Source organism: Papio anubis, chromosome 15, assembly GCF_008728515.1.
Source record: "Papio anubis isolate 15944 chromosome 15, Panubis1.0, whole genome shotgun sequence".
NCBI classification, from domain to species: Eukaryota; Metazoa; Chordata; class Mammalia; order Primates; family Cercopithecidae; genus Papio; species Papio anubis.
In genome coordinates, this window is record NC_044990.1 from 76,850,340 (window position 1) to 76,878,077 (window position 27,738).

A 27,738-nucleotide genomic window follows, 5' to 3' on the forward strand; every position below is an offset into this window, starting at 1 on the left:
GCAAAGTCAAGGTCCAGCATGCTCTCACTTATAACTGCCTCACCCGATCTCACGCACAGTGCGAGAGCTGAAGGTAAGCCCCGAATGTTGCCAGATGATGGTGAACAAATAAAAAACAACTCTCCAACAGCAACTCACAAATGCATGAAATGTTTTAACCTCTAGACAGACTGCCAGAATTTCTCTTTTCTATTTCCTATTTGTAGTGATAACATTTTTCTTTTTGTGTTTTTTTTTTAAAAGAATAGTGTAGTACCTTGAAATAACTGCAGTTCTAACTCATTGTCACCTTTTCTGTTTGACAAGTTCCACTTCCTTTGCAATTATTGTACTTAGTTGTGCACTAGTGTCAATAAAATTGACATTTGTGAAGCGATTTCTGGCCTTTTTCTCCGGGGTTTTCTGGGTCTGGTGGTGTTTTGGGTGATGGGGTCTTTGTCTAACACAAGGCTTCATTTTAGTGAGGTGTATTAAAAACAGGATTTAAAAGCAGAGGGATTTAAAAATGCGAGCTTACTGAATCTGCCTTTTCCTCACGTTTGCTAACCTTGTTATCCAAGGATCATTGCACTAACCAGTAGTCCCTGGGCAGGACATCTGCCTTCTGTCATTCTCCAGGTACAGTGGTTCTCCCCCCACTGTGTTGGTGGTGCCGCCGACTGCTCAACCTGGCACCAAGGGTGGGGGCTGGTGGTGGTTTCTCCAGGGTTGGTTTATACTGGGATCAGATTCACCGCCCTTACTTCATCAGCTCCATTCTAGGTAGGCTGTTGTATCTTGTCATTCCAAAATGCACATGCATGACTCCAGAGGGTGAGAACAGATGACAGGAAAATGGGGGTGCTCCCAGAAAACTGCCCTCCCCCTTTTCCCTGAGAGATCTTTAGCGTACCAAGTAGCAGCGAGCCTGAAACTGTAGGCTGAGAAATTGAGAAAGCTCTGACTTTGTCTTTCCTTATCATGGTAGTAGACAAGACTACAGGTTACTTTAACTTTGCTTACCTCCTATTATCTCTAGCAAATCTGCTTTATTAGTATAAATATAAGTGCTAGGCAAAAACACTTAGGTTAGAAGTATATTCTGAAACATCCCATGTAGTTTCAGTGGGTTGAGATACAGATATTTGCAAAAGTATATTGGCAAAGAGTGTCCTGTACATATCATCTCCCTTGGCTGACTCATAGCGGGTGATATATACTTTTTTTTTTTTTTTTTTGAGAAGAGTCTTACTTTGTCACCCAGGTTGGAGTGCAGTGGCACGGTCTCAGCTCACCGCAACCTTCATCTCCCTGATTCAAGCAATTCCCCTGCCTCAGCCTCCCAAGTAGCTGGGATTACAGGCGCATGCCACCACGCCCAGCTAATTTTTTTGTATTTTTGGTAGAGACGGGGTTTCACCATGTTGGCCAGACTGGTCTCAAACTCCTGACCTCAGGCAATCCGCCTGCCTCGGCCTCCCAAAGTGCTGGGATTGCAGGCGTGAGCCACCGCGCCCAGCCACATTTTTGTCTTTCTTACTATGATATCCTTTATCCAGGACTCATGGTGCCCTGTCACTTTTGTCTCATAAAGGAAAATGGTGATAATATAATGACGTCTGGTTTTGCGTGTTGAAGTGATCACATATGCCTGTAATGTGATGCTAGTGTTTCTGTCCCAAACAGTGAGAGACATGGAATGACATCACCAGGTATAACAAGCTTGCTTCTGTTCTTTGTAGAATGGGGAGTTAGTTGCTCGACCTTTCTGTTAGCTGCGACCCATTGTTACGGGACGTAGTGTGTCCTAAGTACACCAGTTGCTTAGATGCCTATTAGTCTAGTTCTATTTTCTAATCATTTCCCCATGTCTCATTGTGACATAGACACTGTGTCTTTCTTGAGTAATTCTTAGAAATAAGCAGTAGTTGGGAGATGAAATTCCTATTTTGGGATACACTATGCTTTTCAGCTATTTTAATTGCTATCTAAGCAGAGTTCTCTATCTTACAATTAATTACATAACGGAGGCTCCATTGAATTACTCATGCTATCTTTATTAAGGCACCTTTGACTTAGGAAAAAAACTAGAAAATAAAGAATCGCTTTAGGTTTGCCATGGGGGGTAGTCAAAGTTCTTACAATTTGAAAAAGGTGAAAGTAGTGAATAGAAATCAGGTCCCAGAAAAAATTACCTTTTTTTTTTTTTCTTTAAAACTTCTCATCCCCAAACAGGCTCCCTGACTGGCAGCCCTCACCTTTCCGAGCTGTCTGTGAACTCGCAGGGGGGCGTGGCCCCTGCCCACGTGACCTTGTCTCCCAACCTGAGCCCGGACACCAAGCAGACCTCTCCCTTGATCAGCCCACTGCTGAATGACCAGGCCTGCCCCAGGACGGACGATGAGGATGAGGGCCGGAGGAAGGTACGGGGCCGAGGGCTCACTCGCGTGTGTGACTGTGTGTGCACGTGTGTGTGTGTGTATGAATTTTAAAAATTGGAAAATATACATAAGAGCAAAGGTACCATGTGAGCCATTTTCAGTTGTACAGTTTGGTGGCATTAAGTACATTCATGTTGTCGTGCCACTGTTCCTACCATCCATCTCCAGAACTTATTTTCCCAAATAGAAACTACATCCATTCGTCACTAACTCTTCCTTACCCCTCCTGCCAGCCCCTGGCACCCCCATTCTACTTTCTGTCTCTATGAATTTGCCTACTCTAGGCACCTCATATAAGCAGAATCATCTGGTATTTGCCATTTCGTGACTGGCTTATTTCACTTAGCATTCTGTCTTCATGGCTCATCCTTATGTAGCACGGGTCAGAACTGCCTGGCATTTGACGGCTGAGTGATGTCCCGCTGTGTGTATAAACCACACTTTGTTATCCATTCCTCTGTTAATGGACAGTCGTGCGGTTCCCACCTTTTGGCTGCTGTGAACATGAGTGTCCAGGTATTTGTTTGAGTCTCTGCTTTGAAGTCTGTTGTGTGTACACCCAGCAGTGGAGTCAGGTGGACTCCTATGAGAAGACGGCAAAATGGTGGACAACAGGCGACCTCCTTGCACTTACTGTTTAAAGAGAAAGCAAGGCTGGATGGCCGGCCTGCTCCACGATGGGGCTGGCTGCCCACCTGACTGACAGCCGCCAAGGGAGTTCAGGCCGATGATGCCACCAGCTGATCTCACTTCTGTCCCTTTAGACCCAGCTACCATGTGTTCCCACAATGTAACTTCCATGTCATGAACACCAACTCCGCCAGCGGACATAGGACAAGACAGTTCCTTTTTTATGTATTTCCTTGGCCTAATTTGAGTCCTTTTGCTGATGGTAATTTTTACCGGGAAGGAAACCTTCCTAGACTATATTCTCATCATGGAAATCCATTATCTTAGCCTAGCTCCACCTCACATGAAAAGAAGAGTAATTCTTATTTATTTTCTTAACACGAAAAGGAGAATACATTCTTATTTATTCTCTTAACACAAAAAGGAGAATACATTCTTATTCTCAACACAAAAAGGAGAATAACTAAGAATTTTATTTCTCATTGATGCCAGCTAACAAAAGATCCCAAGTTAGTAATATTATCACTTTAATGAGGATATTCTCCAAGACGTATACTCAAAAATGATTGTTGTGCCTTGTTTCTTTGGCTGGGTTTTGCAGAGATTCCCAACTGATAAAGCATACTTCATAGCTAAGGAAGTGTCTACCACCGAGCGAACGTATCTGAAGGATCTCGAAGTTATCACTTCGGTATGTGCGGTATTTCCCCAAAAGCATTCAGTTACATGATTTATGTCAGTTAATACTCAGCTCTACAGGGGAGGCTGGAGCTAATGAAGTGTTGGATTCCCTGACTTCAGTTGAAAGGATTGTGGTCCTAGGATATAGAAATTAAATGCTAATAGTATATTTAATTGGGAATATATGCTATAACGTTTTTCATAATGATGATTTTCAAGTGCAAAAGAAGGAAGTTCCTGAGGTAGAGAAAATGAAAATTAAACGTTTTACTGTCTGTGTGCACCAGCCCAGAACATTTCGTGTTTTGCCCATTGCCAAGCATAACTGCTGATTTTTGCTCACGGGAGACCTTGGAGGTGAACAGGAGATTCATTTGACCTTTGATAATAAATTGGGCCTTGTCAGCAAATTCTACCAGAAGACTCCCTTTTATTATTTCAATCCGTCCTGCTCAGTCTTGAAAACAAATTCAGGGCGCTGCAGATGTCTTCCTGACCCCTGGATTCCGGGAAAGCATTAGCCAATTGGGAGGGAAATTGGGGTCTGTGAGTTTCTGTTCCTCTGGGCTGTGGATTGTGTTAGGCCCTGGACAGGTACTTACTAAGCATCGTGCACCCAGCTCACCTCAGCCACAGGAGCGACTTGGTGTGAAGGCCGTGGCTTCGTTCCCAGGTTTGGCCACCTTCATGCCCAGTGTTTTCACAAAGGAACAGAGATGGAAGTTCTTAAAGCAATGAAGCACAGAATACTCAGTGGCCATAAATTAGTGGTTATCCAGTAAATTGGCCAGAATGGAGGTTTTGATTCGAGTAGTTCCCCGTTTAAGAGATTTCTCCTGGCTTAAACAGTCAATGGGTAGCACACTTCAGAGAGCAGTAATATCCAGATGGTTGCTTCTTACCCCATCTAAGGAAAGAAAGGGGAAGCACTAAGGCCTGGGCAGCCCCGTGTCCCTGAAATGCCAAGAACCTTGCAGGAAGCACTGGCTCCTCCCAGTGCGTTTGGCTGCATGTGACTTCTGGAGAACTGCAGACACTCGCCATTGATCTTTCCACCTGTAAGTGCATCGTCTTCTTATTTCCAGTGGTTTCAGAGCACGGTGAGCAAGGAGGACGCCATGCCAGAAACGCTGAAAAGTCTCATATTCCCGAATTTTGAACCTTTGCACAAATTTCATACCAATTTTCTCAAGGAAGTTGAGCAACGACTTGCCCTGTGGTGAGTACATTTCTACTTCCCAGTTACATTTCTCCCTGCCTCTTTCTCGTGTTATTTTTATGTTGTTGTCCCTGGTAAGCAGCAAGCAGGAACAAAGATGAAAGGCAGGAAACTGGCTTAAAACAAACCAGCCTTCAAATGATTTTCAGTGAAATCCAACATGCACTTAGATCTCGCTTACAGTTTCTTTCCTTTGGTTTGCAGTTCTTCAAGATGGATTTTTTACCTCTCTTACAATGATTATATGATTATCACAAAATAAAGACAGTGGTTACTTCTGGAGGGGAAATAGGGTTTATAAAGAGTAGGGGCTTAGGAAGGCTTTGAGGGGTGCTGGTAATATTTTACTGGTGCTTGCTTTAAGTCATTTATGAAGTACATATATGCCTTGTGCAGTTTTCCGTATTCTACTCCAGTGTCTAAAACATGCTTTGAAAAACGGATCTATGTAGCATGTGCATGCGCGCACACACACTTTTACCTTACCTTGAACTAGAAGGATCTGTTTTAATACATGAAATGCCATTTGAACAGAGACATCCAATGAATAATTAAAATAATAGAAATGACCTAAGTGTCCATCAATAGCAGATTGGTTAAAAATAATCTTAAGCCTGTCCATTGAATACCAGATGAAACATTAATGTGAGAGAAGAGGGAGGTACAAAAAACAGGAAAAGCTTTGTGGACTGTCACATGCAGAATCTGCTGCACTTTTACCTAAAATAGACGGTTTTGTAGACAATTCCTATGGCAGTTTTTTAAAGACAATTATATGGAGAGAGACACATGGGGAGTTGATTGTCTACTAAACATGCATTTGAAAAATGCCAGGAGAAAATAGCAAAAGGTTTTTGGCAGAAATAGAACCCATTATGGGCTGTATCCTCACTACCAGTGAGAATTTGGTTTGGAGTGGCCTCAGGGGCCCTCTGTGACCATAGGGCCTGAAGGAGCGCTATGTGAGGTTGTCCTGCCTCAGGTGATCCCAGACTGCGACATTCAAGTGTCAGTTGAATAGCTAAGCAGAGCTGCTTTCTGTGTCGTGAAGCCAATATGCTGGGGCAGCGGGAGCTCTCTGATCCCCCTAAGTGATGTCCGGCTTTGTACATTTTTTATACCTGGAGGATAGTTCAGTGCAGTTCTCCTTCCTTGAGAGAAGGAGGTGGCAGGTGTTACTGAGAGGTCCCAGTGGGGAGAGCACAGCCAGAAATGGAGAAATAATATGTACAAAGTCAGCCTTGCTGGAAATGGGAAAAATTGAAAATGCCACGTTATCTAGAGTCTTGGTATTATGAATATAAAAGAAATGTCACTTTTCAAAATTAAAAATAAAAATTTGGCCGGGCACAGTGGCTCATGCCTGTAAATCCCAGCACTTTGGGAGGCCGAGGCAGGAGGATCACCTGAGGCCAGGAGTTCAAGAGCAGCCTGGGCAACATGGCAAGACCCTGTCTCAACAAAAAAATACTTAATTAACCAGGTGTAGTGATGCAAACCTGTGGTCCCAGCTACTGGAGAGGCTGAGGCAGGAGAATCACTTCAGCCCAGAAGTTCAAGGCTGCAGTGAGCTATGACTGCATCACTGCACTCCAGCTTGGGTGACAGAGCAAGACCCTGTCTCTAAAATAAGAATAAAAATTCTACCAAATGTTACTTTACCTTCCCAAGCTTGACCTAGAACCTTTCACGTGTGTCCTGCCTCGTGTCTCATCATTCATACAAAGTTGAATGATGCCCTCATAATGGGTCAAAGACTTTACAATTCTGGAGAACCCATTTGGCAGTTTGTTCTCTGGCCAGCGAGACATGTTAATACTGTCTTAGGCACATCTTCCTGGAGGCTCACGGCCTCTTGAGCTGACATCACTCTAGCAGTCTCAGTGCATGTGGCAGTTGATTTAATAAGGTTGGAGAGGCCACACATAGGAAATGTCATCAGTTTGCAGTACCCTAAAAGCCCATCACGGCAGCTTCAGCTGGCTTCCCCATTGGAGGATGCCACCAGAGAGGAATGCAGAGAGCTGTCTAACACGACTCATTTTCGGAATAAATGCCATATGCCTGCATGGATCTTCCATGACCATGAGTCGTTACCTTATCTGTGAAAGAGTATTGAGTTGCTTAAAAAGCAGTTGATATAATTTGATTCCCAGAGGGTTTTCAGTAAAGTATCTTTCTAAGATCCATAATTTAACCCATGTTTTACAGAAAGACACCAGAAGCATGTAAAGTTCTCAAAGCTAGAGAGAAAGCAGATAGTCAACAAGCAGCTCCATCAGTGGGACCTGCAGTAGCCTTTCAACAATAGACCCAAACCCAAATACACAACACTGGTCAGGGATCATTGGAAAGGGCTGCAGTGAAGTTCAGCTAATCAATTACTCAAGAACATGATGAGGAGGACCTGGCGTGGCAGGAGTTCCAAGGGAAAAAGGCTGAGTGTGAATGAGTTTAGTATGAGCCATAGACCAACACAGAGAGAAACCAGTGTCTCTCTAGATCTGCACCTCGCAACATTGGCTCCTCGTTGAAGTCACCTTGAGCAGCCTGATATAACCCAGCCCTGTTACATCAGAGTCTCTGAGGGGTAGAAACAATGCATTGGTAGTTTCTAAACTTCCCAGGTGATTCCAAAGTGTAGCCAAGGTCAAGAACATTTGCCCTAAAATGCCTCATTAAAAAGAGCCCAGAACCTGGAAAAGGATGGCTCCTTCAAAATTCAAGGTTCGGCACTCTGGCAGAACACTACACCACACTCGGCTTTCACGTGTGAAATGGGATGAGAATGCATTCCATTACAACAGAGTGACTGGATGAGAAGAGACTTTCGAAAGCATGATGGCTCCTATCAGGTACCTGCAGTCTGGTCCTGTGGAAAAGGGCATACGCATCTTCTGAGTGGAATCAGAGGACAAAATTCAAACAGTGAAGTGAATTTCCCAAGAAGCACAACGTCTGAACGCAGAAAAGGATTTCCGAAGCCTAAGAGCAGCGTGGCAGTGAGAGTCTGCCTTGTGAGGTCAGGAGCTCCTTCACCTCTGGGGTGCTCCAGCAGAGACTGACTGTCCATGTCCAGACAGGATTTATTGTGGAGCAAGACCCCAAACCTGGCGATGCCTCAGAGTCACTGGGCTTGGGAACTAGAGGGGGCTTTGAAAAATGCAGATTGCCAGGCCCTATCCAGCGCTCTTGAATCGGAACTTTAGGAGTGAGACTTAGGAATCTGTTTTTTAAGTACTTCTTGGGGTGATCATGATGAATACCTCTTCTGCAACAACCAACCCTGCAGTGCCTCTGACAGTCCTTACAGTCTGTGATTCCTTGGTTTGCATGTCATAGACTGGTTATAACTCTTGCTTCTTTAGTCTACAAGCAATGCATGAAGGAATATATGAATGAATGAATGAGTAGGTGAGTGTGTGAGTGGCAGGCTCTGCCCATGGGGGACTTGCACTCTCAAAGGAGGAGGCAGGCACATAGGGCACAGAGGGCCGGGTCCCCTCGCAGGTGTGGGTGTCATATACAGGGTGGACGTGGAGCATCGCTGCCAATTCTGTCCCTGAGGACACACATGGGCCATCATTGCCTATGCTGAACAGGCAATCCTCTGGCTGAATCTATTCAGTGAGAAGAATGGGTCACAGGGAAGTTTATTAAGAAAGGATTCACCCTGGCTACTGAATGACAAACTGCACGTGTGTGTGTTCAGTGCATGTTTGTGTACCCATGCCTTTCCTCACATTGCCATGATATAGGAAGCACAGGTTGGCTCCTGTCGATTAGGATGGGTAAGATCCGAATTTGAGGTCACACTCCTGCCGTGAGGGTGTGTTCAGCTGTAGGTGTGGGCCTTGTTGAACCACATTTCCTTCTGGGTGAAATGTGGATGGCATCTCCCATGCAGGGTGTTACACAAATGGCACAGTGTCTGGAAAGGACTTAGTATACTGCACTGCACAGAGAAAGCGGGGAAGCTGATCATTTTTTTAAAATAAACTTTTTATCTGGAAATAATTATTTGGAAATAATCCCAGAGAAAAGTTGCCAAGACAGCAGTGTTTGTATATGGTCTGCACCCATCCTCTTCCCATTAACATCTTACGTCACCATAGGAGAGTCGGCAAAACTAAGAAAACAACGTTGGTACGTTATGTTAACTAAAGTGTAGATTTTATTCCATGATAATATTTTCAATGATTATCATTAATGGAAAGAGATCTAAAGTGTAATATGCACCAAAAGTTCCCCAGAATTTGGTACATAAGTGATCTAGGGAGTGTGACTTTCCCTTCGCAGTCCTGCATGAGACTGCAATATACTTCCATCAACAGTGCGGAAATTACAGGGCAGAGAAAGTCTCGGGAAGTTTTCCGGAATGATTAGGCTGAAGCTCAGTTCAGCAAACACACCTGCCCCTTTCCAAATGTCACCTTCTCCTGAGTAAACACATCTGAGGAGGAGGACGCCCAAGGCCTGCTTCTTGCTGGCAAAGCCACATTACCTGCTTTCTTCAGAAACAAAGAAACTGGTTTGGTGAGTTCTAATAACTTCAGGAGTTCTTTTCCTTGTGAAGGCAAGAACAGTTTACTCAGCTGTTCAAATGAGTTCAGAGAGAGCCACTTAACAACCTTTGGCATGCAGTCAGGACTCCCAAATGCCAGCCCTGAGGTGACAGGCAGAGGCTGAGTGCAAGGTGACCAGCTGGGTTCCCCAAGATGGATGGAAGGCCTGCTTTGCTACAGAGTGCCTTGGTAGATTCTGCAGGGTACAAAACTCCACTTACGAGCCAGCTGGGAGCTGGAAGACAGCAAGCAGTCAGTCGTACAAAGGGGCCCTCAGAATTGGCTATGGGGTGCACACAGTTTTCATGGAGGATCAGCTGCATGTTTTAGGAGAAACTTTGGCCAGAGTCACGTGGAAAGCATGCAGGAGACTGGCTGGGAGGACCAGACTGACTGAATGTTGAGATATCACTAGGTAGCCAGGGCTCTGTGGGACAGCAGGGAAGGAGAGGGGAGGCCACCTAGAGTTTTGAACACAGTCAGCTCAGAGGATGGTCATGAAAATGGGAGGGAAATCAAGCCAGGAAGAAAGAAACATACAAGTACAATAAGGGAAGATGAGCTTGCTTTGGGAACGATAATTTTGAGGCCCCATGATAAAGTGCTCCAGACATTTGGAAATGTGGGTCCCCGGCTTGGGAAGGAAATGAGGCAGAAAGGTGTAGGTTTGGAAGTTATCCACAAGAAGAATCAGATCTTCAAGGGAGAGAACATTGAGAGGAAAAGAGAGCCGAGGGCAGAATCTTCTCAACTATACCTTTATCGACTATCTATGGAAAGCAGTTTGCTTTCCATAAATGTAGATCATGGCAGCATAAAAACCAGTAAAAGAAACAGAAGAGGCCACCAGAGGTTTGAAAAAAAAAAAAAAAAGAACACATAGGGGTAGAGGGTCCAGAAGACAGCAGGTCTTGGAGAATGGCAGCCAGGAGGGCAAGGATGGTTTGAGGAAGGTAGTTCCTGGTGTACAGGAGCAGACTTCAGGCAGGAGGAAGTCCTGCAGGGGTAAGAGATGTGAGAAGGGCGTCCTGAGGGATTGGAGAGCCCTCCAGGGCAGAGAAGGGGCTCTTTCCGGGATGGGACACTCTCACAAGCTGCTGTCAGGAGTTTCACAGGGGAGCAGCATTGTGTTGCTTTGACGCCAGTAGCTGAAGTGCAGATGACTGAGCAGGTCAGAAAATTGTTTCACTGCCCAGAAAAATGGAGCATCTTTATAGAAGCACTAGTGAGCCATCATAGAACAAAAATGAATCAAATACTTTTCTTACCATTCTACCAGCTCTCTGAAGCTTTAAGTGTTTGTGCTAGGTATCATTAAAATAAAAATCATAAAGGTTCCTCAAAAAACTAAGCACAGAATTACAATAGGATCCAGCAGTTCCCCTCCTCAGCATGTACCCCAAAGAACTGAAAGCAGGGACTCCAGCAGACGCTTGTACATCAGTGTTCACAGCAGCTTTATCCACAGTAGCCAAAAGGAAGAGGTAACCCAAATGTCCATTGACATGAGTGGCTAAACAAAATGTATGATGGAATATCCTCTTATTTATTTATATTTTTATTAGTTTTTTAGAGACAAAATCTCACTCTGTTGCCCAGGCTGGAGTGCAGTGGTATGATTATAGATCACTGCAGCCTTGAACTTCTGGCTTCAAGCAATCCCCCCACCTCAGCTTTTCAGAGTGCTAGGATTATAGGCATGAGCCATCACACTTGGCCTTGTTTCCTTTTTAAGCATGAGTAAAATTGCATGTTTGTTTGTTGTTTTGTTTTGTTTTGAGATGGAGTTTCCCTCTGTTGCCCAGGATGGAGTGCAGCAGCGTGATCTTGGCTCACTGCAACCTAAGCCTCCCAGGTTCAAGCAATTCTCCTGCCTCAGCCTCCTGAGTAGCTGGGATTACAAGCGTGCACCACCACACCCAGCTAATTTTTGTAGTTTTAGTAGAGAAGGGGTTTCACCATGCTGGCCAGGCTGGTCTTGAACTCCTGACCTCAAGTGATCTGCCCGCCTTGGCCTCCCGAAGTGTTGGGATTACAGGCGTTGAGCCACCATGCCTGGCCAGATTTCATGTTCTTAAGCATAGCTTGGAACTAGTTTTTCTTGGATTTTCTGCCTTATTCGTGACTATATAGCTCACAGTGCTTTGAGAGCAAGCTGTTTCCCTGAGACAAATGAAACTGTTTTTCCAATTGCCAGAATTTGCAGGTGGGTTTCTACTAGAAGACACTTGAGAGAAAGCACTCTCCAGGCCACTGATGAGTCTGACATGGCTCTTCTCTTCTGCTGTATTTTAGTATGTGCCCTGTTGGCAACAGGAATGATACCGGGGCTCACCCGGGTGCTATCAAACCTGCCCGTGACTGGGTTGTCACTTTTGATCCTCTTTTTCAACTCGACCTGGTGGTAAACCTCACGAAGGCAAGATAGAAGCCATAGTTTTGAGCAACCTAAGAGTGTAATTGACAGACTTGAGGGTGGCTGAGAATGGGAGGGCTTCTGTCTTCTGTGTTTCCTGCGCGGCGTCCCCGGCCCATTGAAGATGCCTCTCACACAAATGTCGTCTTGACAAGTAGGCATGTGAATTAATGCTAAGATTAATGGGACTTTACTGAAAAATCTGCATATATCACATGTGGCTGATACATATGTCATTCACAATATATTAGGTCGGGCACAGTGGCTCACGCCTATAATCCCAGCACTTTGGGAGGCTGAGGTGGGTGGATCACCTGAGGTCAGGAGTTCAAGATCAGCCTGGCCAACATGATGAAACCCCATCTGTACTAAAAATACAAAAATTAGTTGGGTGTGGTGGCACGCGCCTGTAATCCCAGCCACTCGGGAGGCAGAGGCAGGAGAATCACTTGAACCCGGGAGGCAGAGGTTGCAGTGAGCCAAGATCGCGCCACTGCACTCCAGCCTGGGTGACAGAGCGAGACTCTGTCTCAAAAAAAAAAAAAAAAACTATATGTATATATACACATACACACACACACACACATACACACACAGACACACACACTGTGACTTCGGCTAATTTGTTTGCTTTTGGAACCCAGCCACCCTCCCCACCCCATATATTAATGTAGGGTCCGTCTGTTCCCACTTACTCAGTTCACACTATGCTTTTCGCTTACACAGACACACAAGCATACATAATTTCATACTTTTTTTCCATTTAGAATCCTAGAGACTGCAGGGAGTAGTGAGGACAATGATGTGGTGTTGGTGTTGCAAGTGAAGACTAAGAGGCGTCAAAAAAAGATCCGTTTCGGGGTTGAGTGAGCATCTAGAGATAGAGCCAGGGGACAAAAATGAGCCGTTGAGCTCCAAGCTGCACTGCTGGCGTGTGTACTCTGAGGAGACGGTTCTTCGTATTGTGGCAAGGAGAGAAGAGGAGAGCTGGGTGATGAGTAAACACGCTTGGGTTTACGTTGGGCCCTCGGGATATGCAGCGTGCCAGTCACTGCCCTCTTTCATGGTTAAGGAATCTCCCCGGGCACTTCACCACAGCCTGGCCAAATGTTACTGCTTTCCGGAAAACACGCCCTGTCAGAGGGAGCCCACGCCCTGGGGCTCATGATGCTTTAGAGGAGAGTTGGGAGATGTTATTGCCACCAAGGTCACCAGCACACTGTGAACTGTTTCTCTGATGTTCTAAATGGGCTTTATGTTGACCCTGCAGTTGGGGAGGTGAGTAAGAGGGCTAAGTATTCATTGATCGTGGCTGGCTTTGCCCCTGCCTGCGACGACAGCCTGCACGAGTGTTTCTTGGCAGTCAGAGACAAAACTCGTACAGGCTGTCCTTCCGCCTCCTCTTAGGGAGATGGTGGGCAAAACACTCACAGTCCACCCTTGGAGACAACCTTGCTGCTGGCCAGTGGCCCACCCACAGTTGGTCATTTTCATGTCCTTTTCTTCTTCCTTGCCGTCAGTCAGTCTGCTGCTGAATGACTGACCAGCTCACATTGTGGTGAATGAAGTTTGGATATGAGGTCAGGAAGACCTGGAAATTCATGAAGTGTGTGAGTGTGTGTTGAGTCCTTTGCTGACGTGATGTGTCGTGGCTCCTGGGAGTAAGTTCATCACATTGCACAGGTCAGAATGGAGCATCCAGGCAGCTTCTTAGCAGACTTACATGGTTTTCCTAAGTGAAATTGTCAAAAGAATTTTCATCTTTGTTGCTGTGTGGTAATTACGCAGGCAACAAATATGTGGCCCTGCCTTGCGGACAAGGACCCCTTTCTTGTGAGGTTAACATCCGGAGGACGTGGTGGAAGGGTTAGAATTCCTTTTCATGTTCTTGATAGTCCAGTGACCTTTTAGCTGTTCATAATAGAAGGAACACTTTGGCTTTATAGATTTGGAGGTAGTGACATGTAGAGGAAGTAAAACCATGAGGATATTTCTAGATGGGCAGCAGGAATTTGGATGTTGCCCCCAGTCCCTGGGGCTGTGTCCTGTGTATTTGGAACCAAGCAGGGCTGGTACTTGCTATGTGACCTGAGGTGGGGACAGAATGAGACGAGAAAGACAGATGTGTTGTACGGTTTGCAGTGACCTCAGAGGCCCCCAGCCTGTACTCACCACATCACGTAGCCTGACCCCTTTACAATTAGGCATCTGCATCTTCCCAGCCGCACAGAGGTCTGATGGTGTCAACCCAGAGCCGTCTCTCCCATGAAAGATGCTGGGGACTTAGAGAGAGATGGATGTGGGAAGGAAGGTTCTTTCGAGTTTGGAGTTTTAACATCAGTAGATAATAAATAGTTGGCAAAAGAACAGAGAAAGTGAAATAGATGACATTTGGCTTCCATCTCAGTCCCCACTGCCCTCACCCAGCATCCTCTTCCCAGCCCTTCATTTTCTCTTGAATAGGGGTGTGTCTGTGAGACAGAGGGTGTTGCTTATTACTAATGGAAGCCAGTATCCTCCCCATTTCTTCCTCCGAAATCCAGACTCTCACTAGAATATCTAAATGATGTCCTCTGAACTTCAGTCCTTTGTTTCTGTATGTTCTCAAATGGCAGATCCATTCAAAAAATTCTGGGGCCAATTATTTAAGTTCCAGATAACAAGGCCAGGCACTGTGGCTCATACCTATAACCCCAGCTGAGAGGCTGAGGCAGGTGGGTCACTTGAGTCCAGGAATTCAAGGCCAGCTTTGACAAAATAGACCCCATCTTTACCAAAAAAAAAAAAATAAGCTGGCCTGATGGTGCACACCTCTAAGTGGCTACTCAGGAGGCTGAGGCAGGGAGATGGCTTGAGACCAGGAGTTTGAGGCTGCAGCAAGCTGTGATGATACCACCACACTCCACCCTGGGTGACAAAGCAAGACCCCATATCTTAAAAAAAAAAAAAATTAAAGAAAATGGAGGAAGAGGATTTGGTGTTGGAAATAAGATCCTAAAATCTGGAACATCTTATGTTTGAGATACAAAATGTGGGGTTATTCACATGGAGCGTTCTGGATGGTCTAAGAAACGCATTACCTGCATCAGCCGTGGTTCGGCATCATGAACTGATATTTCATCATGAACTCCTGTTTGCCATGGGGCAAATAGGAGGGCTTGTATAGGAAGAAGTAGAGGGTGAAAAGCGAGGACCACCAAAGGGCTCCCAAAACACACAGAGAGCTTGGGAGCAGCCTGAAGAGGTGGCCACGAGAATTGAATGGTTGGCCTGAAGAGAAATGAGGTAGTCTGGAGAGGAAAGCGTCCCCTAGCGGGTGAGCTTGGAGGGCCATGCAGTGGGGCTGACCAGCCCGGAAAGCCCGAATATAGGAGGAGGGGAGATGGGCTCTGGTGGCTCAGAGGCTAATGGCCATCTTCCCAGAACCTTTTTAGGAGAGCGGTGGGGAGAGATGTGTTTAATTAGCAGAGGAGCAGTGCCAATGAAGGCAGCTAAGAGAATGCAAAGGACTGAGTATGCTGTGCTGGTGGAAGAAAACGGACCAGGTTGAAGACTCCTAGCACACAGGGCAGGAACGAAGACCCAGGAAGGAGCTGGGGAGCCTGGGGGTGCTCTCTTGTATTTCATTTTAGAGAAGCTTTATTATCTAAAAGGTTTGGGTACCCTCAGTCTCCCCTGTGATGTCATTTGCTCTATATGCTTAGTTGGAACCAGTGGAATAAAGAATGCTGTTGATTGCCTGGAATGTGAAGCCAGGAGCAACCTGTTTCTACACACGATGACTTTTCTGTCTTCTGGGTTTGCTTAATTAAGCATGTGCATCCTCCTTGCCCTCTTCTGTTCATCAGAAGATCCTTGATGAATCAGAGATTGAGTCAACAGGAAGGCTCTGAGTGTCCCAGTGGAAGCCTTTTCTCGCGTTGCCAGAAGGTTCTTAGCTACCACATCTGTGGGGTGTGTATTAGTCAGGGTTCTCCAGAGGGACAGAACTAATAGGATAGATGTATATATAAAGGGGAGTTTATGAAGGAGTATTGACTCACACGTTCTCAAGGTGAGGTCCCACCGTAGGCCGTCTGCAGGCTGAGGAGCAAGGAAGCCAGTCCAAGTCCCAAAGCTGAAGAACTTGGAGTCTGATGTTCGAGGGCAGGAAGCATCCAGTATAGGAGAAAGATGTAGGCTGGGCGGCTAGGCCCGTCTAGTCTTTCCACATTCTTCTGCCTACTTTTATTCTGGCCACGCTGGCACCTGATCAGGTTGTGCCCACCCAGATTGAGGGTGGGTCTGCCTTTCCCACTCCACTGACTCAAATGTTCATCTCCTTTGGGAACACCCTTAAAGGCACACCCAGGATCAATACTTTACGTCCTTCAATCCAATCAAGTTGACACTCGATATTAACCAGCATAAGGTGTATGTAGATCCTGGGTCCCTCCTGACTTCAGTTACCAGCTATTTTTTTCCACTTTGAGGATCTCTCACTTCCTATTAGAAGCCTAGTGCCGGGTTTTTGTTGTTGCTGTTGTTTTTAATTCGTTCCTTTCATGTAAGTTGGCTTCTGGTTTTCCTGGACAGTTGGTTTAAAGATCATTGCCAGGTTGATTGTTGAAAACGATGTTTTAATTGTCTCTGGGAAATTCCTTTCTCACTGATGGGAAAGTCTGCAGCTATGCACTGGCATAACGGTTAGGTGCGTGGCCTGGGAAACTAGAGCTAGCTCCTGTGTGAGTTCACACCTCGTGATGACAGATATCAGACAAGTTCATGGTTGCTTTATGGTTCTGTCTCCTTCACTGTAAAATGAGGGTGATAGTGGTACCTGCCGCAGAGGGTTTCTGTGAGGACTAAAAGGGTTCATGCCTGTAATGAACTCTGCACGGTGTCCGGTGCATGGACAGTACTTAATAAATACTCGCTACCATCCATGTTTTTATATTTCTCTCTGCGTTGATCAGTGAGCCATTGGAAAGGTATATGTGTACCCCAAACCTCACTGAAAGTGCCCACAGCTTTGCTGTCTAGCACCCAACGTGTCTGGGGGGCCATGGCCCTCCCCTCCATGCCTGTCTGTTCCTGGGCCACCCACCCTACCCTATTCTATGGCATTTGCGTCACTCCCACCTTCAGGTACCATCTCCTGGCCTTTCTCAATTATGCATTTCTCTTCCCAAGGGCTATGGACAGCTATTGGTCTGCTTCAGGCAAGCACTCTTGGAAGCAGAAACCTTGCTTTGGGGCTGAGTCTTGCTTCCTGCAGGTGTCTAGCAGTACCCATCTCTAGGATAGAATCTGTTTACAAGCCACTTACTGCAAATGATCTCTGTGCTGACCTAATGATGCTAAAATCACCCAAGTGTGGATGGAAAAAATTAATATAAAATCAAACTCCAGTGTGCAGATGGGTAGAGTAAAATAATTAAACCAAATTAAAAGGATCGGAAATTGGTTCTCTCTTGTCTCTTTCAAAGCATAAGTGGAATTCTTTGCAGGATGAGTAGGGTAATTTCCAAGTCTCCCTCCAACGATAACATTCCGTGACTCCATAAGAAGTTCAGGAGAGGTCCAGGAGATGTCCGGGGAGGGGTGATTGGAAAGAAAGCAGTAGGTTGATATTTGTAACCCAGGGCTGGGCCTCTTCTGGTCATGTCACTACTAACGCTTTGCATTTCCAACCCTTTGCTTTTGCTCTCAGGGAAGGCCGCTCGAATGCCCAAATCAGAGATTACCAAAGAATCGGCGATGTCATGCTGAAGAACATTCAGGGCATGAAGGTGAGCTGGTTGAGATTTGGGTGGAGCAAGTTCACCGAGGAAAATCGAGCGGGGCTGCTGTGGGTGTAGGCCATAAGCCATTTCCATCAGCGTGCATCTCCTGATTTGACTGTCTACACCAAGCTTGTCCAACCCACCGCCGACCAGCCGCGTACAGCCCAGGACGGCTTTGAATGTGGCCCAACACAAATTCATAAACTTTCTTAAAACATTATGAGATTTATTTTTTTTGGTGATTTTTGGTTTTTTTTTTGTTCTGTTTTGTTTTGTTTAGCTCATCAGCTATCATTAGTGTTAGTGTATTTTATGTGTGACCTAAGACAGTTATTCTTCTTCCAATGTGGTCCCGGGAAGCCAAAAGATCGGACACCCCGGTCTAATCTAAGGCACAGCAGGAAGATGACTGTTTGGCAAACCCTTCTCCAGCCTTTCTAGATACTTTTATTTCAAAGCAGGAATGAAAATCCAATCACTTTAGTGAAAGCATCTTTAGTAGGTGTTTTGTTTGGAAAGTTTTGCGTTGTACCCAAAACAACAAGTGTTTTCTGGGAATGGATGATTCAAAACCTCAAAAAAAAAAAAAAAAAAGGCATAGACAAACATTGTCTGAACATTATATTTTCAGCCAGTTGTTTTGGTTTCTTCTAATAACCATGACACAAATGTTAGATTCAGAGCTATGTAGGTGTTTTAGTAAATTCTATGACTTTAAATCAGTGTACGAGGCAAATATGGGTTTTTTTTTTTTTTTTTTTTGGTTGGTTGGTTTTGTTGTTGTTGTTGTTGTTTTTGAGACGGAGTTTCACTCTTGTCGCCCAGGCTGGAGTGCAATGGCGCAATCTCGGCTCACTGCAGCCTCCGCCTCCCAGGTTCAAGCGATTCTCCCGCCTCAGCTTCCCAAGTAGCTGGGACTACAGGTGCGTGCCACCACACCCAGCTAATTTTTGTGTTTTTAGTAGAGACGGGGTTTCTTCATGTTAGCCAGGCTGGTCTCAAACTCCTGACCTCGGGTGATCCACCTACCTCGGCCTCCCAAAGTGCTGGGATTATAAGCATGAGCCATCACGCCTGGTCGCAAATATGTTTTTAATCATCCAGCAATATCTACAATGAATGACATAAAAGTGAAAGTATATCCAAAGAAGTCAATAAACATTAAACTAATACTCTACCATATTCAAAAAAATCTGCCCCATCTCTTATATCAGAAATTTTCCTTTTTTTGTTTTCATTTGACTCCATTAACAATTCTTTTAACATACAATGTTTTAATCCACACAGCATGTCTTTTGAATACACCTGTACTCACATTTTAAAGCAATCTTCCTGAATCTCAACTGCCCAGAGTCTGTATGACAACCTTAAAAACTAACAACTGCCCCGAGAAGCTAGCAACCCCCTAAAGAAGGTGCTCATACTGCCCCCATTTTAGTCCATCCACCCACCCATCCATCCACCCAGTGCTAACTGAGCACCTACTATACACAGGACACTCATAGAATGAAATTACCGTTAGGGTTTGTCTTAACTCCCATGAACCTAGCTAAGTGGGTTGGCGTTTAGTTTTTCCCATTAAAATAATATATCTCAGCGGGGTGTGGTGGCTCATGCCTGTGATCCTAGCAATTTGGGAGGCTAAGGTGGGAGGATTGCTTGGGCCCACAAGTTTGAGATCAGCCTAGACAACATGCCAAGACTTTGTCTCTACGAAAAATAAAAAACATTAGCCAGGAGTGATGGTAAGTGCCTGTAGTTCCAGCTACTCAGGGGGCTGAGGGGAGAGGATCACTTGAGCCCAGCAGGTTGAGGCTGCAGTGAGCCATGATGGCACCACCGCACTCGAGCCTGGGCAACAGAGCGAGACCCTATCTCAAAAATAAACAATAAATAAACAAAGATGAATCTCATGAGAGAGAGACAAGGGGAGGAGGGTCGGGGGGTGGCACAGAAAAGATAGGATCAAATGCCACTCAAGAGATTTCCTGTCAATCTCTTTCTCTTAACAAAGACCACAATAACACTGACTGAATCCTGAGGTATTATTTGTTTTTTCACTGTGTTCAAACAGCAACCCTTTGCAATTTGGGGCAATACCAGAGAGAGGCCGTGGGAGTGATCAGGGTTGCAGAATCCTATGCGAAAAAGAAAAGCAAGAATTCCCTAAGATGTTCCACAGCCACAGTATTTTGAATGGCATGAGCTACGGCTGAGGACAACATTCAGACAGAAGGATAAGAGACATCTTTTCCACTTTCCATGGGAGTTTCTGAAGTTAATGTATTTTATCTTTCAAAGCAATTTTAGCTTTACAGAAAACTTGAGCAGAAAGTACAGAGTTCTCATATTCTTCGCTCCACCCCCAAACACACAGTTTCCCCAGCTATTAGCCTTTTGCATTGGCTTGGTGCACTTGTGGAAACTGATGAACCAATATTGACAAGGTTGACCATTAGGGCTCTCTCGGTGGTGTACATTCTGTGGGTGTTGACAAATATATAATGACAGGGATCCACAGAACAGTTTCCCTGCCCTAAAACTCCTCTGGGCTCCACTTATTCATCCCCCTTAGATGCCCCCCAAATCCCTGGCAACCACTGATATTTTACCATCTCCATAGTTTTGCCTTCCAGCTGTCACATAGCTGGGATCAGACAGGATGTAGTCACTGCAGACCAGCTTCATTCGCTTCTCAGAAACGTCCTTTTTCCTCTCTTATGTAACATGATGCTGTTTCTGTTGTTCTCTTCCATCTTTGCCCTCTTTTCACATGCTCTGTACTTTTTCTCGCGCTGTTCTGGTTTCTCAGCTTTTCTCCCCGTGTTCCTCAATCTGAGATCACAGCTCCCCAGGGGGGCGCCCTCTTCAAGGAGGCTTGGACTCTGGTGTGGGCCTTTGGGGACAGCAGCAGAGCTGCCAGGCTCTTCCCTACCTGCGGGGATAGTCCACAGCGTGGTGCTGTTCAGCAGGTGTCCTTCGTGGCTTCTCCAGGTTATGTGCCAACTCCCACCGCTGCTTTCCCGCCGAGGCTGACATCCCACCTTCCCCTCCGCTAACCCAGCGCAGAAGACCACCTAAAAATACACCTGATTTCCGCGCCTGGCATTATTTCTCCTCGGTCTGGGGAGCTGGCATTTCTGCATTCAGCCAGCTTCCTCTGCTGTGCTGGCATCTCAGGAGTGTGCTGATGCCACGAGCGTTTATAGCATGGAGCTCTGTGCAAGCAAAATAAAAATAGATGGAGAGGCTGTGAGAGCCACTGGCAGCCTTTTTGAGAAGTTAGTTGTGGGTTTTTTTAAATTGCTGTTTTTATTGTTTTAAAGAATTTCTATAAAGCATGGAGGGGCACAGCCGAAGTTTCCAGAAATGTGAGAAGCCCAGGCCAGCGCTGTTGTCCAAATGCTTAGAGTGTTCTCGAGCCTGTGGTGTCTTTCCCACTCCACTCCCACCCCCGACCTGTGCACTCACCTGCTGTCATCAGTCTCAGCCTGATCAGCTCTTCCCAGCCTCTGCACACAGGAGTGAGGTCACATGACCAAGGGAGGGTAGTCCAGGGTCTTGAACCACCTCCAGAGAATCAGAGACACCCAAATCAGGATCTCCAGCCCACGCTGTGAACGTCCACCTGCACACATCCATCCAGACACACAAAAGCACTTGGAAATCAATGCAAAGAAAGGGCCTTTCATCCTGACCTTTACCTGCTTTGCAAGTGGGGACCTTCATTCCTTCCTATATCGCCTATCGCTCCACGCTTCTACCACCTGTACCTCCTTCTCACACTTCTACCACTTTGCTCCTCCTGGCTCTCTGTTTTCTTCCTGCTAGGCGACCGGGCCAGCTTCCCAATGAGTCCCCTCCCACCAACCCAGCCTCCCAACCCACTACTTATATGATGGCTGGAGTCGCTGTTTATACAACACAAAACTGACTGCACAAAGCCCTTCTGGTTCTCTGTGGTTTGGAGAATGCAGTCCAAACTCTAGACCTAATGAAGAAAGCCTCTACTCTAGTCCTAGGCCATCTTTCCAGACCCTGCTCCCAACCCTTCACCTTCTACCCTGCCTTCTGGCCACCGCCAACTCATGTGTTCTCCCAAGACCCCTGCCTTGGCCTGGGTGTGTGCATTGCTTCGTTTGCTCTTTAATATGTACAGGGAAGACCTTTGGACACCCACTGCATATGGCAGTCCCCAAGGATGTGACAACTTGCCAGGATGTTACAACATGATGATGCCCTCTCTCAAAATCAAATAGGGGACCACAGGTGTGATAGCATTGCACAGAGCGACACACACATGCACACACATGCATACACACACACAAGAGCGTGTATAACTGGTGCCATCTGAATAAGCTCTGTGGGCGGTACCAATGTCAATTTCCTGGTGTTGATATTGTACTCTAGTTTTGCAGGATGTCACCATTGAGGGAGGCTGAGTGAGGAGTGCACAGTCCCTCCCTGTATGTTTCTTTGCAACTTCCTATGAATGTCTATGTCAAAATAGAAAGTCATGAAATCAACCCAGCAGGGAGGCTGTGTGATAAGGGCTGATGTGGACAGACACAGCAGTGAGTGCAGGAGGATGCAGGAGTACAGAGCAGGGCAGGCCCTGGAGTAACCCCGAGGGATGGGGGGTCCTCAGCAGTGGGCATTGTGGGCAGAGGCTCTGGGTGTAAGAGCGTGGCGCATTTGAGTGCAAGGTGGTCAGTGGGTGGCTCGGGGTGAGTGGCAAGCATCAGTACCCGACAGGTCAGAGGGATTCCGGCCTAAGAGGAGTCTGTTGAGTGGCATTGCGGAAAGTTCATTCAAGGGGCTCAACTCACAGTGAAGTGGATGGGGCTGGAGACCACGCAGCAGTGGACGATGCCAGACCAGAATGAGAACAGTGACCATGGGAAAGAAGACAAAAGCAGGTCCCACATTTTCTGGAGGACAAATTGATAGGACTTGGGGATGGGTTCAGACAAGGGAACAATGTGGAGTATACCCCAGGTTTTAATGTCCTGAGTACCTGGCTGGTGGTGGTACCCATTCTGAAGTTAGAGAATAAACACGGGGGCCCCAGGTGAGGCAGCAGGAAGTGGGTGTCTGGACAGCCTATGTTTCCAGCTCTTTCCGGGGCATGGGTGTGGAGAAGCCACTGAGGTTAGGCCATAGCCGGGATGAGAAATCTGGGTCTGGTGCTGCGTTTTCCTCTCTGACTTGGGTTACTCGCCTGTGCCAGATGCTACCATAGGCTTTTCTATAAAAACAAGTCAATTACAAAAACTTTCATCATTTTGTGCCTTTTATATCTATAGACAGACATGTATACAAATATACACCCACATACATGATAGAAAAATCTAGATTTTGGGCCGGGCGTGGTGCCTCATGCAGTACAGTACTCCCAACACTTCGGGAGGCCAAGGTGGGAGGATCACTTGAAGCCAGGAGTTTGAGACCACCAGCCTGGGCAACATAGTGAGACCCTGTCTCTCTAAATAAATAAATATATATATTTATTTATTTATTTATTTTAATTAGCTGGGCATGGTGGCTCAAGCCTATATAGTCCCAGCCGCCTGAGGCTGAGGCAAGAGGATCCCTTGAGCCCAGGAGTTTGAGGCTGCAGTGAACTGAGATTGTGCCACTGCACTCCAGCTTGGGCAACAGAGCAAGACCCTGTCACACAAAATAAAAATTTAGATTTGGGAGTTACCAGCACATAGAGAGCAAGCCCACTCTAGGAGGTGATTATCAAGTGAGACTTGAAGAAAGCAACCTCGGCTTTTGTGTCCCGTGGTGTCCCCTGTCCCCTGCTCTCCCCCTATCTGCCTGGCAGTGTCCTTGCCTTGGAATTCCTCCCTCCCACCCAGGTGAATTCATTCCTCCTTTAATGCTCTGTCATCCAAACGCTTACCCTGTCTCCATCCCCACCATGACTCCGGGAGAGTGAGGGCGCTTTCTGACTCGCATCCATCTCCCTGACCTGGCAGAGGAGGGGCTCACATAGCTGCTTAGTTACTGTCTGAGCAAATGGGGCGAGGGAAGCAGGAATGTGGTTTTAAAACTACGTAATGCTTATTGATGGACCCCGGGTGGTTATCTGATGACATTTAGAAGAAATCCACAGCCCTCCTTAAGGAGCTCCTGTTCATATATTTCTCCCCAGTTTTTCCAGGCTCAATTTTAAAGGAACATTTATACCTCTGATGTTATATCTACAGCTCATATATTTTATGATCCATGTGTATTTTAAACTGCTCAGTACCTTAATAGGCCTTTTTATTTCATCCTGAGAACTTAAGTGAAATACCAAAGAGTGAACTATGAACAATGTGAAATTTAAGGGAATTAAACAAATCGATGAAATAAAGAGAGCGCAGGTGCGCTTCATTTTCCCAAGTGAAACTGGGCGGAACACAGGTGTGTCCCGGTCAGCTGAACAGGACCCTCCTCCTCTGTTGCCCCCCAAGCACCTGGCGGCTCACCTGTGGAAGCACAGCGAGGCCTTGGAGGCCCTGGAGAACGGGATCAAGAGCTCCCGGCGGCTGGAGAACTTCTGCAGGGACTTCGAGCTGCAGAAAGTGTGTTACCTACCGCTCAACACCTTCCTCCTGCGGCCGCTGCACCGGCTCATGCACTACAAGCAGGTCCTGGAGCGGCTGTGCAAACACCACCCGCCGAGCCACGCCGACTTCAGGGACTGCCGAGGTGAGTGCCGGGAGCCTGTGCCACCTGGTGCCCATGGCACAGTTCAGACCGGGTGCTCCCAGACTGAGCCCAGCCAGGGAGAGGCTTCCCAGGGAGAGAGACCAGCCGATGCTGGGTCCCAGGTTTTCATCAGGGCAGGCGCTGCTTTTTATTCCTGATCTGGTGTTTGGTTACATCTTGATTTTTTTCTTTTCTTTTCTTTTTTTTTTTTGAGATGGAGTCTTGTTCTGTTGCCCAGGCTGGAGTGCAATGGCGCAGTCTCGGCTCACTGCAACCTCCACCTCCCGGGTTCAAGCGATTCTCCTGCCTCAGCCTCTGGAGCAGCTAAGATGACAGGCGCACGCTGCCACGCCTGGCTAATTTTTGTATTTTTAGTAGAGACGGGGTTTCACCATATTGGTCAGGCTGGTCTCCAACTCCTGACCTCATGATCCACCACCCACCTTGACCTCCCAGAGTGCTGAGATTACAGGCGTGAGCCACCACGCCCAGCCACACCTTGACAGTAAAGAAGGTGCTAATGATCATCGTGACCCCTTTCGTCCTTTCCCTGTTGTGTGCATTTTCTCCTTCCGTCCCCGGGTGGTTTTGTGCAAAGATCCCTAGAGAACTCCGCTTACAGTTAGCCCTCACCCAGGAAGCTTGCTTCTACCCACATGGTTGAAACTCATCCCTCTACCGTGGCCACGGAACATAGCTTGTCACAAATCCTGTTGCTCATTGCTGCCGGGGGTTTGTAATGTGCCTGACGCCATAAGAAGCACCTCTCCTGTATTAACTCTTCCCAAGCCTCAGGCACAGGTGAGTTCATCTTACCTACGGGGACTACCGAGACTAGAGAGGTTAAGGAACCTGCCCAGAGTCACCCAGCTGGGAGGGAAATAATTTGGAACCTATACCTAGAACCCATGGTCACCACCGTCCTGCCCTTCTATCTCATGGACAGTCCTACCCGCTCACACTTGCTCAGCCCCAGGCCAGCTACCGTGTACCTGATACTGTGCCAATGTTCACACCGTTACTCCTTTAATGACCCCTTTAGATCAATTGCATTATCCCATTTTACAAATAGGGACACTGAGACTCAGGGGAAGGGACTTGCAGGGTCACTCAGAGGTCAGAGCCCCATTCCAGACCCTGCTTTTCCCACAGGGCCACGCGTGCTCTTCTGAACGGAAGTCGTTCTGTCTGGTGTCACATGTGGTCTGTGAGTGTCTGCACTTCCTGACCTAGCCTTTAAGCACGCAGAGTTGGCCCTGCATAGGTGGCTGTCGCACAGGTGGCCCAAATCTGCACACCCACTAGGAGGGCAAGGCCCTTATCTCTTGCCTGAAATGTCAGAAACACCTCCAATTCTTTGGCCAAATGTGTCATCTTTTTAAAAATCCATCTTCTTATATATTTGCTTAAAACCTGGGTGACAGCTGACTGCCTCAGGCTAAAATTGAAAGTCTTCGTGACCTGGCCTGGCCAGCTGTCACACCCCAGCTGTATTTGGTTAATACACTTTTATAAGGGATGTGTATTAACCAAACATCATATGTTCTCACTCATAAATGGGAGCTAAGCTATGAGAATGCAAAGCCATAGGAATGATACAATGGACTTTGGGGACTTGTGGGGAAAGGGTGGGAAGCGGGTGAGGGATAAACCTGTACTGGGTGTGTGAGGGAGAAGGAACAGTGTGGCCCCTGACCTCACAGGACCTGCTGGAGGGTCTGCAGGCAGGTACCTGGGCAGTGGTGACCCTGCACTAGGGCCGTGAGAGAGAAGTGGACGGTGCAGTTGGAGCCGGGCCATTGGGGGCTGTTGGGGGAATCTCGAAGGGAAATGGTGTCCAAGTTCAGAGCTAAAATGTAAATAGGAGTTTTCCTGGGTGAAGGGAGGGTGTGGAGAATAGAGTTAGAAACACCACCAGCTCAGGTTCAGAGGGGACAGAGACCAGAACATTGTCAAAAGCGTGCAGGGCACAGGGAGAGCCACAAAGTGAGGCTGCGACAGAAAGCAGGGGCCACATCCCACTGCACCCTATGGACCCTGCAAAGCCATAATCTAACAGCAGAAGCTGAACAGGAAGCGTTTTAAGGAGGGAACCAGTGATATCAGGCTTGTTCTAGAAAAATCATTGTTAATATCTAGAATATATGGCGGACTCCTACAAATTAGTTGTTAAAAAAGGCAACCCAATATGTAGACGACAAAGTAATTAAGACAGTGACAGTTCACAGAAGGGGAACACAAGTGCCTCCTGACGTGGTTTGTCGTTGACCATCTGTCTTTAAAACAAACCATGCCGGCCAAGGGTGGTGGCGCACACCTGTAATCCCAGCACTTTGGGAGGCCAAGACGGGAGGATCATTGGAGGCTGGCAGTTCAAGAGCAGCCTGGGCAACATAGTGAGAGCCTGTCTCTGCAAAAAATTTTAAAATTACGAGCATGCACCTATAGTCCCAGCTACTCAGGAGGCTGAGGTGGGAGGATCACTTGAGCCCAGGAGGCTGCAGTGAGCTATGATCGCACCACAGCCCAGGCGACAGACCTAGACCCAGTCTCTATAAACAAAAACCATGCTGCCTCTTGCCTCCACACCTTGGCGCATTCCGTTCCTTCTGCTTAGAGTCCTGGCCACCACCTCCTTGGCCTTTCCTGGCCAGCTCTCTCTCGTCCTTTAAGCCTCAGCTTGTGCCTGGCCCCTGATGTTAAGCTGACCTCCTGTCCGCCTTGTCCTGTCACATGGGCATTGCCTGTGTGTTGGCTGAGCCCGGAGCAAAGGACCCAGGGCCTCTCCTGACTCTAAGGACTCCTCAGATCTAGCGCCCATGGGGGTGAGAGCAGTGTGTGTGGTTTTGCAGGCACTGTCCTTGGTAGACTAATCCAGTTTCATTCTGCTATTTCTGTAAACAGTACCCAATGGAGATAGGCTATCCTTGATGATTGAGGAAGAAAGTGCTAGCTAGCTTAAAGCATGAGGTGGCAGCACTGTAGGAGCCTAGATTTCCAGAGCTGGAGGGATACTGAGTGCCAAGGGCTGTTCCCAGCACGCCCCTGCCCATGAGCACTGGGGGCCAGGGGGCCATCATTCCATCATTTTCCTCTAAGAACCCCGTCACTCCCCCCAGCCCTGCCACTGAGCACTGGGTGCCAAGTAGATGTTTATTGGACCAAACTGGGTGGTAATATCTGAAGACTGAGCGAGGCCTGGGATTTGTCACTATGGCTGAGACCACATTCTCTGATGAGCCTGGGAGAATTTAACTTGCATCCTTGGGGGAAAAAAACAAGAAAACTAAATGCTTCCCTTCCAACACGGAAATGCCAGGGGAACGGTCAAAGAGGTATT

General features: G+C 46.9%; 1 protein-coding gene across 2 annotated transcripts in view; it reads left to right on the forward strand.

Annotated features, from left to right (window-relative positions):
- FARP1 (FERM, ARH/RhoGEF and pleckstrin domain protein 1) overlaps window positions 1-27,738 on the forward strand; it is a 303,375-nt gene that overhangs the window by 260,277 nt on the left and 15,360 nt on the right. For both annotated transcript variants that reach the window (XM_017951379.2, XM_003914027.5), the window contains exons 14-18: window positions 2,215-2,402; window positions 3,652-3,741; window positions 4,817-4,950; window positions 17,624-17,702; window positions 24,161-24,398. In XM_017951379.2, coding sequence (XP_017806868.1) covers window positions 2,215-2,402; window positions 3,652-3,741; window positions 4,817-4,950; window positions 17,624-17,702; window positions 24,161-24,398 — 729 coding nt within the window. The remainder of the gene's footprint in view (window positions 1-2,214; window positions 2,403-3,651; window positions 3,742-4,816; window positions 4,951-17,623; window positions 17,703-24,160; window positions 24,399-27,738) is intronic.